The sequence below is a fragment of the Erinaceus europaeus genome, chromosome 9 (genome assembly GCF_950295315.1).
Source record: "Erinaceus europaeus chromosome 9, mEriEur2.1, whole genome shotgun sequence".
NCBI lineage: Eukaryota > Metazoa > Chordata > Mammalia > Eulipotyphla > Erinaceidae > Erinaceus > Erinaceus europaeus.
This window is the reverse complement of record NC_080170.1, coordinates 45,539,348-45,559,616: the sequence shown is the minus strand read 5'-3', so window position 1 is coordinate 45,559,616 and position 20,269 is coordinate 45,539,348. Positions and strand designations below refer to the sequence as shown.

Here is a 20,269-nt window from a genome sequence, read left to right as displayed (position 1 = left end):
TCCTCTAAATTACCTTCGTTGACATAACAATAGGTGCCTGCCTTGCTCTTCTCACTGAAGACTTTCCAAGTGTTTAAGGGAGCTTTGAATCAGGAACTGGGCAGGAAAGCAAGCGAGTATGAGAAGTATATAGACCCTGGCCATCTGATAGCCTATGACAGTGATTTCCTGTAAATCACAATAACATGTTATTACTACTGGGGCACAGAGACTTTGCTGGAAAAAAATAAATAAATAAAACAGAAAACAGTTCAGTTTGGAGGTGCAGCAGGAGTAAGTGTCCCTCTACAATCCCCTACATCTCCTAAAAGAGGTGTCTGGGTCACACTCTGCCCCTCCCCCAAGTGAAGACAGAGGATAAGCCTGCCTGTGACCTAGTCTTTGCAAGTTCCAAGCTCCTAACCTCTATTATTTATTATTGTTCGGTTGTTTTGTTTTGTTTTGCACCATACCATGTCTCAGCTCTGGTATGAAAGTCATTTGCATAGTCATTATGCTGTTTCCTCAGCATTCCTAAGCTCTTTATTTTCTCTCTTCCTTTTTTTTTATACTTCCTCTTTTTTTTTTTTTTTTGACCAGAGCACTGCTCAGCTCTGGTTTTATGGTGGTGCTGGGGGGACTGAACCTGAACCTGAACCTGAACCTGAACCTGGGATTTTAGAGCCTCAGGCCTGAGAGTCTCTTTGCATATCCATTATGCTATACCCTCACCCTCCTCTTTTCATTTTCTTTCTAGGGTCCTCCTTTGCAGTTCACTTCTCACCTATACTGATGAAAAAAGCTAAGGCAGTGATCCCAGAGGTGGTGCAATGGATGAAACACTGGACTCTCAAATGTGAGGTCCTGAGTTCAGTCCCCCGTAGGACATGTACCAGAGTGCTATTGGTCCTCTCTCTCTCTCTCTCTCTCTCTCCCTCCTATCACTCTCCATGAATAAATAAATAAAATCTAAAATAGAAAAGTCAATCTTTAAAGTAATAATAATAAATTGTAGTAGGGCACCAAAGTGGATGGTGAAGGTAGATGTTCAGCTTCATTAGCAGGGGCAGGGGATGGGACACAGTCTTTTGGTGGTGGGAATGGTGTTTACGTACACTCCTATTAACTTGTAGCTATATAAATCACTATTTAATTAATATGAGAGGGAAAAAAATGATTGAATGTCTCAAACTTTTTAATGCACAAACCATAGGCTGAGTCTTTGAAATGTTGACTCTCTTAAAAGTTTTGACCAAGGAGAACAGAAGCAACCAGTAGCATTACTCTATAAGACACAGCTATATATAACTAATGTCAAAGGACATAAATTATGATGATGTTGTGTATGATACAGCAAATACTAACAAAGGGATTTTCAAAGTTAACCCAATTGCCAAATAATTTGATTACAGCAATAACTATCTATTGACTTCTTAAACCCTAAAATAGCAGGAACCTTCCACTTCCTCTATAAAGTCTAGATTTCTCCCAGTCCTGGAACCTCTAGGGTGGGGCTCACTTTCCTGTGTGCTTCTCTCAATTCATACCAAATGATATCACATCTGCTGATCCCAACCTAATCAACACAACGAGTACCACCTCAGCATGCTTCACTTCAGACTGTGTCCAGAAAAGTCAGTCATGGAATGTCAGCCCTTCAGCCTCATTACTCGGGTGAGACCTTTCCTTTCATAGGATTCTCTAATTCCATTCCAGGTGGTTCACTTCCTAACAAAGCCCCAAAACCTAGATATAGACCAGGTCCGATGAAATAGAGCATATGTTCACATGTATCCATAAATTTGGGCAAAATATGTACCTGAAAGCAAAAGTGCACAATACTATGCAGTGAGTCAGTATATGCAGCAAGAAAGTAGAAAGACCTAAAAAGACACCATAAAGTTCATAATAAAATAGTGTCTACTTAGACTTAGATACCCTCCTCACCTACTTCCTATTATACTTCCCTAACTCACTCCAAAGCTAATCTTATCAAAGTAAGGACTACAAAAGCTGAATAAGGGCAAGAGACTGGCATACTTTAATGATGACTCTTTATCAGGCCACCCCATCAGCTGGGGCCCTATTCGGGGTGTCCTGAGATTCCCAAACAGATATGATGGGCCTAGACCTTGAATAAATCCCTCTTTCCGTCATTACCAGTCATCTCTATCAGAAACAACAAAATAGACCCCTCTGTGACCCCCATAGGACCTTACCCTCAATGTGGGTCAACAATAGCAGAGAATGTTCCATTCTCCAAAGGAAGGCTGGACAACATACACTATCTTCCACCTAAGGAAGACGGGTCCTGAAACTGGGGCAGCTTAGAATGTTCCTACTCATGACCACAGAATGTGAATTCAGATCTAGAGGGATGCAGAGGTCACATAGGCTCCTAAGCTGAATATGGGCCCCAGATCACATCAGTTTGATGGGGTTTACAGTCAACAACATTTATACACCTTTCCCATATTTGGGAGGTACTCTCTTCCCTGATCCAGCTTTCTGGTCTTTTTTCCAGCCATGACATCATCTCCTCAGACAATAACTTCGATACACTTGCACATCAGATTTCAGGCTCAGGGGAAAGAAAAAAAAAAAAAAAAAACTAGTATAGCCACAGACCCTTTGGAATATAACTCAAATATGCCTACTAGCTATCTACAAAATGGAGACCCCCTCCCCCACAACTGTTCATCTGAACTATTCCAGCCTTTAGGTTCATTATTACTCAACAATTTGTTTGGCTTTGTATGTTAACTCTCTTTTCAGCCACCAGGTTCCTGATGCTACCATGATGACAACCGGACTTCCCTGGGTAGAGGACCCCACCAATGTGTCCTGGAGCCCCGCTTCCCCAGAACCCAGCCCCACTAAGGGAAAGAGAGAGATAGGCTGGGAGTATGGATCGACCAGTCAATGCCCATGTTCAGTGGGGAAGCAATTACAGAAGACTTACCTTCCACCTTCTGCATCCCATAATGACCCTGGGTCCATATTCCCAAAGAGATAAAGAATAGGAAAGCTATCAGGGGAAGGGAGGGGATACAGAGTTCTGGTGGTAGGAATTGTGTGGAGTTTTACCCCTATTATCCTATAGTTTTTGTCAGTGTTTCCTTTTTATAAATAAAAAGTTTAAAAAGTAATAATAATAAAATAACAAAATTTAAAGGAAGGAAGGGAACTAAGACACGGAGGGCTACCCATTTCCAGTCATTGGAGATCTAATATCTATATTTTGCATGTTAAGCTTCATGTATGCACATATTTTCTTATAAATTTTAAAACAGAGACAAGAAGGAAAGAGATAGAGAGAGAGAAACACCACAGCAACCGCTATGGCATGGTGCTCCTATGTGGTGCCAGGGAAGCAACTTTCACATTTTCTTGATCCCAAAAAGTCTATTTATCATGATAAACAAGCCCCTGATGGTCAGTTGATACAACCAACATATTATGTGAAATATACAATGCATATAATAAGCCATGTATTAATAAACCATGTGTTTTTAACTTATTAGTATTAATAATAAGTAATTTTAGTAGTAATTTAAGAGGATGCCCCCAGGAACTTGTAATTCACCTAGATGTCCACCAGAGGACACCACATCCACATGGCCCAGCCAAGCCTCTGGCTAACTAATCTTGTAAACAAGTCTCCCAGAACTACTTTAAAAGCAGGGGGAGGGGAAAGGAGTCCAGGAAAAACAGAACCCGTATTGCCCAAACATTCAGAAAACAAACCCCAGGGTTGTTTGTTTGGCGTTAAAATTTGGCAAGTGTACGTGAAATAAACAGGGCTTCAGGTCAAGAAATGAAATGGTGGTGAGGGAGAAAGAGTTGAGATCTGAAAGAACACACATACTCCGATCCCAGTGACTCGGGGGTCCCGATACTTCACTGCCTACGCTTTTTCATAAGTTTCAACAGTATTCCAATTATTCTGGAGAATAAAGATAAATCCTTAACACAGAGAATAAAAACCAACATTTAGTGGACCGGGCAGTGGCACACTTGGTTAAGTGCACATGTGCAAGGATCCAAGTTCGAGCTCCAGCTCTCTTTCTCATCCTGTCTATCTACTCTCCCCTTTCAATTTCTCTCTGTCCTGTCAAATAAAAATAAAAATAGAAAGAAAAAAACTGGGGGGAAAGTGGCGCCAGGAGCCCTGGATTCATAGTGCCTATACCAAGACCCAGCAATAACCCTGGAGGCAAACAAAAAACAAACAAAAAAAAGAATCTATTCATGGAAAATCCCAGGCTCACAAAACAGTGCAACTAATGACAGATAAGTCAGTATGCAGTATGATTTTCCAATGTTCCTTTATATTTTTAATTATTTAATTATTTATTTTTTTAGATGGAGGCAGAGAATGAGTGAAAGAGACCACAGCACCAGAACTTCCTTTAACATAGTTGAGACTGGGCTTGAACCTGGGTCAAGTATATTGCAAAGAAGCACACTATACGTGTAAGCTACCTTTCTGGTCCTCAAGGTTCCTTTACAGATAAACTGCCATGATTGAGGTTCCAGGTTTAATCCCAGCACTGCATATAGCAGCACTGAGCAGTACTATGGACTGACTCTCTCTCTCTCTCTCTCTCTCTTTCTCTCTCGTAAAAAAAAAGTTTTGATTGATTTTAAACATTCCTTGTAATCTAGTTATTCACAAGGAATACACTGAATGCCCACTAGAGATAAGGCTCTTGCTAAACCAGCACACAGAGTTCAGAGGTAATCTGGTTGGACCCTGTATTTGGTCCTTTCCTCAGTAGGAGAAGGGAGAGACATTTGTGTGTGTGTGTGTGTGTGTGTGTGTTTGTGTGTGTGTGTTTAATATTTTATGTATTCATTTATTGCATGGAGACAGAAACTGAAATGGAAGGTGTCGATAGAAAAAGGAGAGACACCTGCAGCCCTGTCCCACCTCTCATGAAACTTTCCCCCTGCAGGTGTGGGTAGGGCCCTTGAACTTAGGTCCTTGCACATGGTAATATATGTAGTCAACCAAGTGTGGTACCACCTGGCCATTGTATGTGTATCTAAAGATTTGTTTCCTTCAGGAACAAGGGAGAGGGGGTCAGAGCACTAGGACACATATGGTACAGCAGGTGCAACCCTAGGCTTCACACATGCAAGTCCCTGCTCTACCTGCTGAGCTTCTACCCAGGTCCCAGAAGTTCAGTAACTGAGAGGTGGGAGTCCAGGCAGGCAGCACCCACAAGCTCAGCAGTCTGGAAAATGAAAGAAAAGCTATCTTGGAAGTCACACTGAACCACATCCGGCTGTGGCCCTGTACTCCTGCAGTTCCAGGCAGCAGGAAACAGTCAGGGAGTCCATAGTGTCCTCTTGTTCAGGATAGAATAATGTGCAGATCTCATGCCAGAGTTTCTCCCGTGGTGCTAGCTAAGCTTCCCCACTCTTTAGGCAGTTTCTTTCCTAGCAGACAGAGATGAGATTTGCTGTGAGACCTACACAGACCCAAGTAGTCAGTTGTAATGTGAGGTCTGGGAGATAGGACATCCCCTTTGCTCTCATGGCTTAAACGGCCTTCAGCAGGACTCAAACCAGGGCACACAAAGTAGAGACCTGAACTTCCTCTTTCTAGCCCATGTCTGAGGATACCAAACAATCACAAGGGCTCTAAGTTCAATCCTTCTGTATTCAGGGCTAGGGACAGCACTGTGGCAACACACTGTCTTTCCTACTTAAAACTGTGTAGAAAGATATTTGAAAACTTGGCCAACTGCATGAACCCTCTCTCCTGTCCGCCCTCACCCAAATCTGGCTTAAGAGTAAAGAGACATCTGTAGCTGCGAGAGTAGCTCTAAGGGTAGAGTGCATGTTTTGCAACTGTGAGGTTCCAGGTTTGATCCCTGGTACTGCATGTGACCAAACAGTGCTCTGATTATCTCTTTCTCTCTCTCTCTTTCTCTTCCCTCTCCCCCATTCCTCTCATAAAATAAGTCCCTAAATTAAGGGAAAAGGAGCCAGAGCCACGTTAGCACACGTCGACCTGAGTTCAGGAGGCCCTAGGTTCAATCATCAGTATCACTAGTACTTAGAACTTAGCAGAGCTCTGACTAAAGTAAATCATGTTTTTACATGATACATAAGTCTGTTTTTTTATTTTTATTTATTTTCATGAGAGCACTGCACAGGTGTGATTTATGGTGATGCTGGGGATTGAATGTGTAGCTTCTGGGGCCTCAGGTATGAAAATTGTTTTGAATAATCTCTATCTCTCTTCCCCTGTTGTTAAAATTCGGAAGGCTCTGGCTGGCCGGGCTGGCTTCACGGTGGTGAACAGAGACGCGGAGACAACGGCTGGGCAGGGAAGCTGTATTTCTTTATTCAGGAACAACGATTCATAAACTAAGACAAACTAATCACCAAACAGAACTCTGCTGTCTCTTTGCGGCGGCGCAAGCACTCTCTCTTTTTCTCTGGAACTCAGGAACCCAGGAACTCTGTCTCTCTGGCACTCTCTCTTACTCTGTAACCCTGAAACTCTCGAACTCAGGAACTCTCTTTTCTCTCGAACTCAGGAACTCAGGAACTCTGTCTCTCTGGCACTCTCTCTTACTCTGTAACCCTGAAACTCTCGAACTCAGGAACTCAGGAACTCTGGCACTCTCGAACTCAGGAACCCTCTCTCTTACTCTCGAACTCTGAAACTCTCGCACTCTCGCACTCTCGAACTCCGGAACTCAGGAACTCTGTCACTGGGGAACTCAGGAACTCTCGGACTCCGGAACCCTCTCCCAGGGTCCCTTGGGGCGGGGCCAAGCAGGCCCGCGAAATTAACAGGACTCATCCAATTCTCTTGGAGGGGGAGGGCTAGAACAAGCCAATGTAAAGCATACGCCTTCCGAATTTTAACATTCCCCATCCATTAATCTTCTTTAAAAAAGAAGAAAGGTTGTGACATAAAAACCTCATTCATGAATGCAATCTTCAGGCACTTGAGCACTCAGTATGTGCCATACACTATTCTGGGCACCTGGGATGTAGCAGGATGTGGCAGTTATGAGACCACAGCTGGATTGCCCTAGGAGACTCTGGGCAGTGGCGCATCTGGTTAAGTACATAAATTAACATGCCTGAGGACCTGGGTTCAAGTCCCTGGTCCCCACCTACAGGGAAGAAACTTCATGAGCAGCAGAGCAAACTACAGGTGTCTCTCTCTCCCGCTTTCTCACTCTGTTTCTACCTGCCTCTATCATCATAACGGGGGAAAAAAATAGTGGGAAAAGAGGGGAGCTGGGGGCTCGAACTGGGATCCTTATGCTGGTCCTTGGACTTTGCACCATGTGTGCTTAATCCGCTGCACCACCACCTGACTCCTGAGAGTCTGCTCTTCTTGCTGGGGTCTCAACCTCCTCCAGCAGCTTTGTGTCCTCCACTGGTGTTCAAGGTGAGGGTTCAGTTAATGGTGTTTGTTGATCACAGAAAGGACAGCGGCACCATCAAGAGGACTTGAGCTTTGAGCCAATGTTCCAAGAATGGAAGTGGATTTGCTTTGATCCTGCCATGTGACCTGGGGGCAAGCTTCATGCAGGCTGGGCTGTCAGGAGGAGCCCCAGACTTGTCCTTGCCCGACCTCACGCTCATTGAAACCCTCCTTAGGTCAGGGACCTAAGGAGTCCCAGGACTGATTGAGGAGGCAGGAAAGAGGAAGAAAAAGCAGAGGCTGGACCTTCACAAAGGGGCTCGCCCCCAGAAGGCCAGGCTGTACTTTTAGAGAAGTTCAGAGGAGGAGGACCTGTTCCATCCAGTTTGACTCTGTGGCATCTGCTGCCTTTGTTCTCCTTCCTGCTCTCCCCAAAGTGCCACCCACCACTCTGTCCTCTACCCCCTCCATAAAAAGCTGAGAATGCTTGAACCTGGGAAATCACCCAGTACCTTGGACACACTATCAGTATCAGAGCCAGCGGGGGTTCTTCTACCTGTGCTTTGTATCACTTCTTCCCTCCTTCACTCCCCTTCCTGGGTCACTTCAACTCAAGACTTTAAAGAAATAGAAAGTACATTGCTAACTGCCACTAAATACCCTAGGTTCAGAACCCACCTCCCTGCCATTGTTCAGCATGTCACTGAATTAGAAAGTTGGGCTGAGCTCTCTCTCTCTTTCTACTCTTGTTCTCATTTAAATAAAAATTTTTTTTAAAAAAAGTTGGACTGAGCAGGTGGTGATGGGGAAGGAAACCTTTTCAGTTTCTCCTGACCTATAATGACAGTTGTCTAACAGGTAGCATCTTCCAGACACCCTCTCTTCTGTTTCATACGTACTGTCCTAGTCTTGGCAATTAAAAAGGTAGCTGTTAGCCCCGCTTTGCCATCAAGGGACAAAGACTCACCAGTTTCAGAAACTCGGTCCCTGCAAAGCTGGGGAGAGTCACAGCCCAGATCTGAACCCAGTTTTACAACACCTGTAGCCTTAATCACCACATCACGAAGTTTCAGCACATAGCACCAAAATTTAACACAGAACCCCTGCCATTTGCAAGGGGCCTCCCAGTCCCTAGTATTCCTAGTTTGAAACATACCCAGCACCATGTGCAATGAATGCTGCCTCTGTTGCTGGTGGGTGCTATAGTCCGTGTCAGACACACTGTTAGTGGCGAGGTATGTTGACCAGAGAAGCCGAGTTATGAGTATGTGGTCATGGGCAACATTACTTTTCCACATTTGTGGTGTGAAAAGTCACCAAAATACTCTTCTCTCCCCTTTCTAATTGCTATAGAAAACATGGTTTCTTGGTCTTCAGAGAAATCTCAGTCAACTACGAAGGCTCCTGGAAAATGCAGCTTTAAAAAAGATACCACTGGGTGGGTTTCAAGCAATAAAAATGGATTGATAAACAGATTGATCAAGTAGTTGCACTGCTGGTATCTAGTGGCAATCTTACTGTGTGTTGTTATGGTGCATTTGTTGATACGAATTTCAAGATTATGTTCATTGGGGCTTGGCAGTGGCACATCCGGTGAGTACACATTACTATGTGCAAGGACCCAGGTTCAAGCTCCCAGTCCCCAACTGCAGGGGTGGAGGGGGGAACGAACGACACTTCACAAGTGGTAAAGCAATGCTGCAGGTCTCTCTCTATATATAATTCCACCTTCCCTCTCTATTTCTCTCTGACCCTATTCAAAAAACAAAATGTTTAGTGGTCTGGGAGGTGTTGTAGTGGATAAAGCATTGGACTCTCAAGCATGAGGTCCTGAGTTTGATCTCCGGCAGCACATGTACCAGAGTGATGTCTGTTTCTTTCTCTCCTCCTATCGTTCTAATAAATAAAATCTTTAACGTTTTTTTTAAAAAAATATTTTAAAATACTGTGTTCACACACACATTTTGTCAACATCACAGCAAGGCATATGGAGGAGGAAGGTGCGCTTATTCCCATTTCTAGATTATGAAGAAAATACAGTAAATGACTTGAAAGGCAGAGCCAGGTAGCTGCTCAAGGAACTCTATTTTTTGGACGGGGGCTGGGCAAAGTGTGCAAAGTCCAGGCTTTCCTTCCAGCTGCCCTTGAGGACAGTCCATACACATTACAAAATGCACATTTCCAATCCGGTGCAGACCCTCGAGGGTCTGCCTTAAGCTGTTTTCTGGGCAGATAAAAGGGGAGGGGGTCTTAAGCCTAGAGACTCAGCCCTGTGGGATCCGTGGGATCAGACACTTCTGTATCCCCACCCCACCCCTCCAGGGCCTGTGGAGTGCTCAAACTAGCACGTGAATAACAAGAGAACTTCGTTTGGCTTTCCCAAAATCCACTGGGAGCGGCTCACCCAAGCTTCCCTAGGGGGGGCTCATTCAGACCTCCCTAAGACAGACCCGGAAAGGGGGGGGAGGTGCTTGCTAGACGCCGGGCGCCGTCCCTCCAACTAGAATGAGAACCCGCCCAGGCGGGAGGTTTTCCAACAAGAAACGAATTGAGGTTCCCGCGGGTCAGAACTGGGGACCAGGGCGGGCTGGGGTGAGCAGCCCAACTCCAGAAAGAGCCCTTTCTTGCAAAGTCAACCATCTCGAAGGCTGTAGGTTCTGCACGAAGCGGGCTACAGGCCTGGCTCTTCCGCATCCGAGCCCTGCAAGCAGCGCCTTTGCTCCCCTCCCCCGCGGCCCTTTCCCTTTCTTTCTTTTGCTGGGCGGCTCCATAGACACCCCCACCCCGAGTCGATTGCCCAATGGCCGCAGCGCCAGGGCGCGCATCAGCCGATCCGCCCGCGGGAAGCCAATCAGGGTGCAGGGGGCGGTCCCAGCGGCCCTTAAAGAGCGCGGGCAGCAGCTTGCAGTGCAGAGCAGAGGATGGGACGAGCCTGAGTCTTCTGAGCAGCTCAGCCGCCTCCTCTGCGCTCGCCTCTGAGCTTCGCATTCGCCTCCCGTCTTGCCCTCCCGGCCCAGGTAAGGGGCCATCGAAGGCTGCACTCTGCGCGACGCTCGGTGCGCGCTGGCCGTGGCCGAGCGGGGGGCGAGGGCTGTGCTTGGTCTTGCTGGGGTTCGCCGCCCATCTGCGGGGCCGCGGCGCACCCCGGGGTGCCGAGCGCCATGGGGAGCTGCCTCGGGCCTTGGCTGCAGGGGCCCGGCGTGCGCGTTGGGCGACGGTGGGGTCGGCTTAGCTTGGCGGCCGATTGGGCCGCCCACACTTTCCGGGGCGAGTGCCGTGTCCGCCGCGCCTCGCCGGGGTCCCCAGGCCGCCTCTGTGACTGAACAATGGGGCTCCCGGGCCGCGGCGTCGCCGGTGGGCGCTGCGTGCAGGGCCCCGGCCGCTCAGAGGAGCAGCGGCGCCGCCCGCCCGCTCGCTCGCCCGCCCGCGCCCCCACTGCCCTTCCCGGGGGAATGGCCCCCTCGGCGACGCCCTGAGATCCGCACGGGGGCCCGCGGGGCGGGGCGCCGACTTTGGGGACCTCTCGGTGGGCCAGGGCCGCTCTCAAGGTGGATTTCCCCAACTGCCCCGGGGGCGGGAAGCGGGGAGGCCCCGCCAGCCGCAAGTCGGTGCAGAAGAGCCCCATCCAAGATGACGACCAGGAGTCGCACTCCTCGGGCTCCACCACCAACTGCTTCGGCTTCGTCGCCTACTCGGTGAACTCGGGGGAGAAGCAGCGGGTGAAGATCCAGACGCTGGGCCAGCAGCAGCCCGCGAGCAGCTACTCGCCCCGGTCGGACGACTGCGACCGCGCCCCGGCCCCCGTGCCCAGGAAGTTACGATGCCTGGAGCAGCTGCAGCCCGAGCCCCCGGCCCCGGAGCGGCGCGAGCGGCCCTGCAAGCGGAGGAGAACCAAGGAGCCGCTCAATGACATGGTTGACCTTAGATGGCTGGGGTGAGTGCGGAGGCCGACTGGACACCCCGGAGCCGCAGGCTACCACGGACTCCGCTGGAAACTGCAAAAGAAAAAAAGAAAGAAAAACAACCGAAAACTGCAGCATTTAGTTCAACCCCACCGTGTAAACTAGGCGGCGCTGACAGGGCCCCAGCTGATAAACCAGGCTGACCGCCTTCTCCCGGCCCACCCAGATAAAGCAGATCTGGAGCCAGGGCTTCAGGGAGCAAGTGCGGGGTTCGGTGTTGACTGGGAGGGAAAGTGAGGCTTTGTAGCCAGGGTGGCAGGTGAACTGGACAAGTTCCCTCTGAGAGGGTGTGGATCTCACCTGGTCTGGGAGAGGTTGTAGGCAAAGGTATTGGTTCTTCTCTAGTAGGCTTTATATCTTTTTTTTTTTTTTTTAAATACTGCGCCAGGGTTAGAACCCAGGCCGTCTCTCACAAGCTAGGCATGTTTTCTGTTGCTGAATCACTTCCTTGCCCTCCCCCCTGGTAGGATTTGACAAGCAAGGTCTTCCCTCCAGGGAAGTGGGTGAGGCTGTTGGGAAGAGAGGCAGTTATGTTTTCAGTTGGGCAAACATGGACTGTTGCCCGTAGAAACTTTGCTACTGAGCTTCAGAGAGTTGCAGGAGTTGGAGGAGGACAACGTGTTCCCTTTGGAGACACCCTGAGCCTTGGGGAGGAGGGACAGGGGAAGTTTCCTTTGGTGTTGAGACTGGTTTTGTGGCTTTGGGTTTGTCTTTTTTCAGAGGTTTTGTTTTGCAGTTTTTCTACTTGTGATTTTGAAACACCAGCTGATTTTGATAAAGGGAAACTCTTAACGCCACTTGAAGAGATGTGGCCTCCTGTAGTTCCAGAATGTCATCTCCTGTGGGTAGAACTTTGTCCAACTCATGGACAGCATGACCGTGTGGTCTTGGCATCCAGCTTAGATTGGTTGCTTTCATATCTTGGTGATGATAGTAATTATAGACTTTTTAGAAGCTATCAGTTTTTAAATTTCCTAGTTGGTCCCCAAGTTTTAAGATACTCATATGTGTGGTCTGGGAGATGCAGTGGATAAAGCATTGGACTATGAAGCATGAGGTCCCAAGTTCAATCCCTGGCAGCACATTTACCAGAGTGATGTCTGGTTCTTTCTCTCTCCTCTTATCTTTCTCACTAATACATAAATTTTTTTTTATAATTTTTTTTTTTTTTTAACCAGAGCACTGTTCAGCTTTGGCTTATGATGGTGCAGGGGATTGAACCTGGGACTTTGGAACCTCAGGCTTGAGAGTCTGTTTGCATAGCCATTATGCTATCTACTCTCTGCATAAATTTTTTTTTAAATACTCAAATGCTAACTGAAAACAAAACTATAACAGCCAGGCCTTTGTGTCTGATTTTTTTTCACTAGCAAATACCAGTTCTAGAGGCAGGGGAGGGTAGTTCACTCATGGTGGTGGGGCTCATACAAAGGGAAGGGAAAGCTTCAGGAGCAGTAAAAAAAAATATTGTGGTAGTCTCTCTCTGCCTCTCCAGTAAAAAGTGTGTATGGGGGGGGGGGGGGTGGCAGGGAAGACAGCATGATGTTTGTTTCTGAGACACCAGAGGTCCAGGTTCAGTTTCCCATGCCAGAGCTGAGCAGTGTTCTAGAGGGGTGTGTGGGTTGTGGGGAATAAGCTGTTTGTTCTGGAAATTTTGCTGAACTTTTTTTATATTTTCCTTTTTTCCTCTTACTATTCTATAAGGAGTAAAACAATTTTCAGTACCTTATCACAGAGAAGAACTTGTTAAGTGTACATTTGAATTTGGTGAAGATTATGTAAGGGAAGTTTCGGTCTAATCCCTACTTTTAATCCAGTTAGGCAAAGCAAATAAAATATATGCCTTTGGGTGTGTGACTCCCAAAGGGAGGGGCTGCCACTCACCAAGCCTTTAGTATGACTGCAGTCGTTCCGTTCCTCTAGATCTGCTTGGAGTTCTGTTCTTAGTTTGTCTTTTTCTTTCCTATCCAGAACATCTTCAGCCATGGCCACCTCAGCAAGCTCCCACCTGAACAAAGGCATCAAGCAGATGTACATGGGCCTGCCTCAGGGTGAGAAGGTACAAGCAATGTACATCTGGATTGATGGGACTGGGGAAGGCCTTCGCTGCAAGACTCGAACCCTGGACTGTGAGCCCAAGTCCATCGAAGGTGAGGCATGCTGACTGGGAGTGGGCCTGAGTTTGCCTTGTGTTTGCAAAATTTCCAAAAGGCAGTGCTTTTCAGACTTCAACATTGAGCTTTGCCACTGTTTCTGAGCAGAGCATCAGTGGGTCTGTTTTGTGAGACTTATATGAAAACCAATATATTGAAGTACAAATTAAAGTGTGGTGGGAGTTTCCTAGAAATTTTATAGATGGGCATCTCTACTGAGTTGACTCTAGGCCACTCCCAGGAACCCAGTGTGAAAACTTGCTCCAACCTGGTCATGCCATTGACCTTAAAAACTCTTTGACTACTGAGTGTTTATACTGTACCTCACTCCCATCACTGGGATTATAGGTGAAAACGTGCCCTGATTTCTAAATAGAACTTGCTTCCCTTTTATTTGATAAGACTGTGGAATTGAGAGGGGCTGGGATAAAGAAGGGAAGATAGTATTATTTCACCACTTGTTAAGGTCCTTCCACATGTGCACTCAACCTGGTGTTTTCTGCCACCCCACCCCAGTGCAGGTTATTTGTTTTAGTTAATGACATTCTTAAAAATTCTTGCCACCATCAAGTTGCTTGTCCAACTTGTTACAAGTGGCTACTACTTTAAGTTTATGACCTTCATTTTTCAGTCTAGAACAGTCCATAGTCATTCTTCCAGAAAGGGATCAAAGGAGGAAAACTCCCTTATCTAATTTTAGGATAGTGTGTTCTGGAATTTACGTGATGAACAACCATATTATGAAATAGTTACACCTGTTGCGTGGCAGGTGTGAGACCTGCTTTGAGGACATACGCTGAGTCTGGTGTCTGCTTTCAGATAACTCATAGCTCACTGACAAGAAGCTGGCCTTTAAAAACACAGTGGAAAAAGTGAACAAGTGGTATCCTTGACTGAGCCACCCAGCTAATCTAAGGACACCAGCTGAGCTAGGTCTATCCATGGACACTGGGGAGGTGGCTTAGAGCAGGAAGTAACACAGAAAGCCTCTTGGGAATCAGGACTATTGCCTTTCTCCTACTTAAATATTTTAAAGGACGGCTGGCTTCTTGGAGCTCGCTAGAACATTTCAACTTGCTTTTGGTGTCCAGACTTGTGTTAGGAGGGAGTACCGCTTTTTTTTTGTGCGTGTTTGAGTTCTAGCTGTAAGGGGAGGCGCATGGTGGGAGTTGGCCAGGTAGTGTAGTCTGACAGGCAGACGCCAGGCTTTGCATAGCCTTGGTGGGTGTTCATACCTCACTGACTTTCTGGGAGGGAGAGGTGATTGCTAGGGATGGGGAAGTATGTAAGAGCTGCATCCATCTGCTCCAAGAGAGCTCCCTGCATTTTAAACTTGTTTTTTCTCTTGGCTTTATCCCAGAATTGCCCGAGTGGAATTTTGATGGCTCTAGTACTTTTCAGTCTGAAGGTTCCAACAGCGACATGTATCTTGTCCCTGCTGCCATGTTTCGGGACCCTTTCCGCAAGGACCCCAACAAACTGGTGTTCTGTGAAGTCTTTAAGTACAACCGGAAGCCCGCAGGTGTGTATGGGAGGGGGGCCTCCAATGCATCGTGAATGCTTAACAAGAGGGGAGAGGACAGTCCAGCATCTGTTGGGAAAACTAGCCTGCCATTGGAGCCCCTTCCTGCCTGTCCACAGTGTCAGCACGTTGATTTGGGAGCTTAGAATGTGGGTTTTGAGTCCTAGATCTGTAATTCACAGACTGTGAACTTGGACAACTCATTTTTTATTCCCTATATATCCCTATAGCTCCCTAATTTTTTTCAAATAGAAGACATAGTAAAATGTATCTCAAAGTTGTTTGGAGGATTAGACCAGTTCTGTCATGCAGACTTGAAGGGCACATTTGGTGACTTGCTGGAGTCTTACTGTCACAGCACCTTTGGTTTTTGTCTGGTGCAAACTCTCAGACATCTTTTTTAAGCCCAGTTGGAGATTCATGATGGATTTTCTTCCCACCTATACTCTGCCAGTGAGACAAGCTACTCATTGATTCTGGGCCCTGATTGCTTGTGTTTTTAAGAAGCAGCAACATACTGGAGTAAGAATACTGTACCCCAGTAAGAATACTGCAAAATACTGTGCCCCCCAGTATGGTTCCGTAGCCCCCATGTCCACTTGGTCGATTCCAAATTATATTCCTCCATGAGGATAATTTCTGGAACTATCCGTTCCACCCTGGTTCCATGGCTGCCAGTTCTTAGCAACACCGCCCCGCCAGATACTCGTCGGGATGCGGCATCATCTAAGTTCATTTCCCACATCTACGCTCAACCGGACCTGCCAATATACGCGGATATCTTTGCCCACCCTGTCCAACGCTTGACGTCTCGTCACCCAATCTGGTCCCCTATGCCTACACTGAACTTCTCTGTTCCAGTCTCTTGGAAACAGAGTTGGCAGTCAGCTGAGGTAAAGAACAAACACCTCATCACAGACCCCTGCAAGCGTCAACCCGGCTTTGACCTAGCACGTTATGATTGGGCCCTCCTCAATCGCTATCGAACAGGCCATGGCCGGTGCGCCGCTATGTTCCATCTCTGGGGAGCCAGAGACAACCCCAACTGCCCCTGCGGCTACAGACAGACTGACCGACATAGTCAACGACTGCCACCTCTCCAGATTCAAAGGAGGTCTTGAAACTTTACATCAGGCTCAACCTGATGCTGTTGACTGGCTACGGAAGAAGGGCAAACGCTAGAAGAAGAAGAACGAGTAAGGCAGAATTCTAGAGCCAGGATGACCCTGGTATCTCACTTGTCCTAGGTGGAAACTTCTAGTAGCCAGGAATTTAAGTTGCACAGTGGCTAAAGCATTGGATTTACAACCATGAGGTCCCAAGTTCAGTCACTGGCATCCAGCACATGTACCAGAATGATATTCTGGTTGTCTCTTTCTCTTCTTGTGTTAATAGCATCTTTTTAGAAGCAGCTCTCTTAGGAATGGAGGCTTAGCACCTGCCCTATGGTACCTAGATGGTGGTTGGCAAACAGATTAGGTGATGCCTTGCCCTATTCTATATCCACTCCCATATGACTTGTTTAGTACCCAGTTCAGTTTTAGAAGGCTTTTGCCTACAGATGGGCAGTTAGACCTCCCACAGTCCTCTCATGCCAAGCAGCACAGAAAGGTTATGTTATTTCAGTTCAGCTAGTGGCCCATGTCTAGGCTGCACAGGGTCTGAGCGTTGTTTTCCCATCAACTCTAGGACTCAGCCTACATGATGAGGCCTATATGTTCCTACACCTCTGACAGATGTTGATTTTTTTTTTTTTTTTTTGTAGAGACCAATTTGAGGCACACCTGTAAGCGGATAATGGACATGGTGAGCAACCAGCACCCCTGGTTTGGGATGGAGCAGGAATATACGCTGATGGGCACAGACGGGCACCCTTTTGGCTGGCCTTCCAATGGCTTCCCTGGGCCCCAAGGTAAGTCCATTTGGGAAGTGAATCTGAGCTGCCACCCCCCCCCCCCCAAGTGCTTAGGTATGAGGGAAAGTCTTTCCAGAAAATGGGAGTGACTTTTTTTTTTTTTTAAAGCCAGAGCACTGCTTGCTCAATTCTGGTTTGTGGTGGTGTGGAGGATTGAACCTGAGACTTTGGAGCCTCAGGCATGAGAATCTTTTGCATAATCGTTATGCTGGCTACCTCCACCCTAGGGCTGACTCTGGGTCAGAAAACTGTGAGAATATTGAAATGGACTGGATATATTGTAAGGAGGTAGCACTCAGACTATCCATATACAGATGGACATTTTTTAAAAAATATGTTGATATTGAGGGGGAACCATGGGACCCACTGAGGGTGAGACCAGGAGGATCTCTGTCCTCCTCACCTCCAAGTTAAATCAAGGAGAGCAATTCCAGAGAGCAAGCTTTATGATGTCTGACTGGGGCTAGCATCCTATGCGGAAGGGTTTCCTGTCGTTTGACATTTCTTGATGCTTCCCCCATAGGTCCTTACTACTGTGGTGTGGGGTCGGACAAAGCCTATGGCAGAGACATTGTGGAGGCCCATTACCGGGCCTGCTTGTATGCTGGCATCAAGATTGCGGGGACGAATGCTGAGGTCATGCCTGCCCAGGTAAGTGACCCTGTCTACATAGCTCCATCTGGGGGCTTCAGGGTTAACAAGTGGGGGGACCTTCCTTTACTTATTGATGGCTTTTGCTGCCTCATCCTAAACCCTGGAGAAGAGCTGGTTTTAGAGCTAGGTTGGAATAGGATTTGGCTTTATTTCAAAGACCAACCTTCTTGTCCTTTAGTGGGAATTCCAGGTAGGACCCTGTGAAGGAATCGACATGGGCGATCACCTCTGGGTGGCCAGATTCATCTTGCACCGCGTCTGTGAAGACTTTGGTGTGATAGCGACCTTCGACCCGAAACCCATTCCTGGCAACTGGAATGGTGCTGGCTGCCACACCAACTTCAGCACCAAGGCCATGCGGGAGGATAATGGGCTGAAGTAAGTACCTTCTCATCTCGCTCTCTTAATTTTTATTATTATTATTATTATTTTTAACCACAGTGCTACTTACACTGTAAGCTCTAGCTTACAGTGGTAGGGGGAATTGAACCTGGAACTTTGGAGCCTCGAGCGTGAGAGTCTCTTTGCATAACCATTATGCTATCTACCCCCACCTGCTCTTATTCTCTTAGTTAGAATCCTGATCAAGGATTTGAGGTATCTGGATGTTTCCACTATACTTCACCTAGCTCCTGATACAGGCTTCAATAATGTTTCCAAATCATCATTTTGTTCCTCTTTGAATTGTCAGGTAATAGTTCAGGAAGGAAATTCAAGGATGGAGACAGGGGAAAGATGGCAAGGGTTGGTGTGCCTGGAAAGTGGTAGTGGGCCAATGAAGTGGCTCACTTGGATAGTCCGCTGCTGTGCTACGTGTGCAGCCACAGTTGGAGTCTTGCCCCGACCTCATGGAAAGGAGCTTCAGTACCATGGTCTCTTTCCCAAAGAAGTCTCTAAAAAGTGGTGTAAAGTGATGGGGGACAATGATAGTAAGAACTGATGGTGACAGTTCAGACTTGAAAGAGAGCTTGGTGCCTCAAGTGGAAGAAAATCCATTCAAGTGGTCAGTAAGAGCAAGAGCAGGAACAGCAGACCAGAAGGTAGGCCTGTGTAGAGTGCGGGACTTGCCTGCCTGCGGACCCTGGCACCACCATGCATAGCAGGTGTTCTGGTGTCTGTCTTTTCTTAATATATTTAGTTAATGGGACAGAGAAAATTGAGAAGGGATGGGGGAGATGAGAGAGAAAGAGAGAGAGAGACACTTGCAGCACTGCTTTGCAGCTTGTGAAGCTTCTCCCTCTGCCGGTGGGAACCCAAGGGCTTGAACCTTGGTCCTCATGCACTGTATTGTGAACTCTCTGGTTTCTTTAGGAGAAGTGCCCACCATAAGAGGTAGAGTCACACAGGTACAAAGTCCTCACATCCAAAAAACCTTCAAGTACCACGTTGCGTGCTGAGCACCCTTCTGAGCCCTGGAACACACAGGTAGAATTTGTATTGCCTCTGGGTCCTTACCTGTTTCTTGGCCTTTCCTTTTTCTTCAGACATATCGAGGAGGCCATCGAGAGACTAAGCAAGCGGCACCAATACCACATCCGGGCCTATGACCCCAAGGGGGGCCTGGACAATGCTCGGCGCCTGACGGGCTTCCATGAAACCTCCAACATCAACGACTTCTCTGCTGGAGTGGCCAACCGTGGCGCCAGCATCCGCATCCCCCGGACTGTGGGCCAGGAGAAGAAGGGCTACTTCGAGGACCGCCGCCCCTCTGCCAACTGCGACCCTTTTGCGGTGACGGAAGCCCTCATACGCACGTGTCTCCTCAATGAGACCGGAGACGAGCCCTTCCAGTACAAAAACTAAGCGGACTAGACTGGCAGCCAGCGGGTCCCTTAATTGTTCATCCCACACCCCACATGCCCCCCTCCCCATTGTCCTAATAGCTGTAACTCAAAGGGCGGAATATCAAGGTCTTTTTTTTATTCCTCATGCCCACTTAATATCTCTTGCTTTTTTTTTTTCTGGCCAGAATAGACGGGTCAAGTCTTTAATCTCTTCACCTCCCTATAGCCCCTTTCCCCCATCACTGACGCTTCCTTGTGTACTAGTGGGGAGGAAGGGCTGGGGAACATCATAACCACTGCTTCCATTTAATCAGGTGTGTTTGTCCAGTAGGTATAGCTCCGGACAGGTGGCATAGTGTTTGTCAAGGGAGGGGAGGACTTACTTCTTCAAGGTAGCTGGCTTATTCTGAAGTTAGGTTAGGGCTTCCCCTTTTGCGGGGAAGTTGCAGTTCTTACAAGGATAGCAGTCACCTTATCAAGAGTGAGGACTAGGAGAGGAGGGGGAGAATATGTTCTTACTCTCCGCCTCGAGAAGGGACAAGTTCTGCTCAGAGAAAAGCAAACAGCAGGCCCACCTCTGAAGAAAAGAAATTCCTAAGGGCCTGGTCCTCCCTTTTTATAACACAAAGCAGAGTAGTATTTTTATATTTAAATGTGAAAACAAAAAAAAGAATTCTATATATGAGTATGTGGACACGTGTGGTTTTTTGTTTTTCCTAAAGGAGAAAGACCATCTATGTTGTGGGAAACCCATTTTAAAGGGTGTGTTAACTGGTTGAGAGGGAGGATCTTTTCTTGAAGCCCACAGTCGGGCCCTCATTCCCTTATATTTGATTTCTCTGCATGTGTGTACACACACACACACGCACGCGCGCGCGCTTGCGCTAACTTAGGAGAAGCC

The 20,269-nt window shown here is 47.4% G+C and overlaps 1 protein-coding gene across 1 annotated transcript; it reads left to right on the top strand.

Moving 5' to 3' along the window:
• Positions 1–10,266: 10,266 nt before the first annotated feature.
• GLUL (glutamate-ammonia ligase) lies at positions 10,267–20,060 on the top strand. Its single transcript, XM_007525838.3, has 7 exons — positions 10,267–10,395; positions 13,312–13,490; positions 14,854–15,015; positions 16,781–16,927; positions 17,454–17,581; positions 17,763–17,962; positions 19,069–20,060. The coding sequence occupies exons 2-7, from the start codon at positions 13,325–13,327 to the stop codon at positions 19,385–19,387; spliced, it is 1,122 nt and encodes a 373-aa protein (XP_007525900.1). The 5' UTR covers positions 10,267–10,395; positions 13,312–13,324; the 3' UTR covers positions 19,388–20,060.
• The last annotated feature ends 209 nt before the right edge of the window (positions 20,061–20,269 follow it).

Excerpts from the sequence above, each read along its gene's own strand:
- GLUL (XM_007525838.3), top strand. The coding sequence starts at position 13,325 with ATGGCCACCTCAGCAAGCTCCCACCTGAACAAAGGCATCAAGCAGATG. Across the intron at positions 13,491-14,853 it reads TGAGCCCAAGTCCATCGAAG|AATTGCCCGAGTGGAATTTT; the intron begins GTGAGGCATGCT and ends GCTTTATCCCAG. Across the intron at positions 17,582-17,762 it reads CTGAGGTCATGCCTGCCCAG|TGGGAATTCCAGGTAGGACC; the intron begins GTAAGTGACCCT and ends CTTGTCCTTTAG.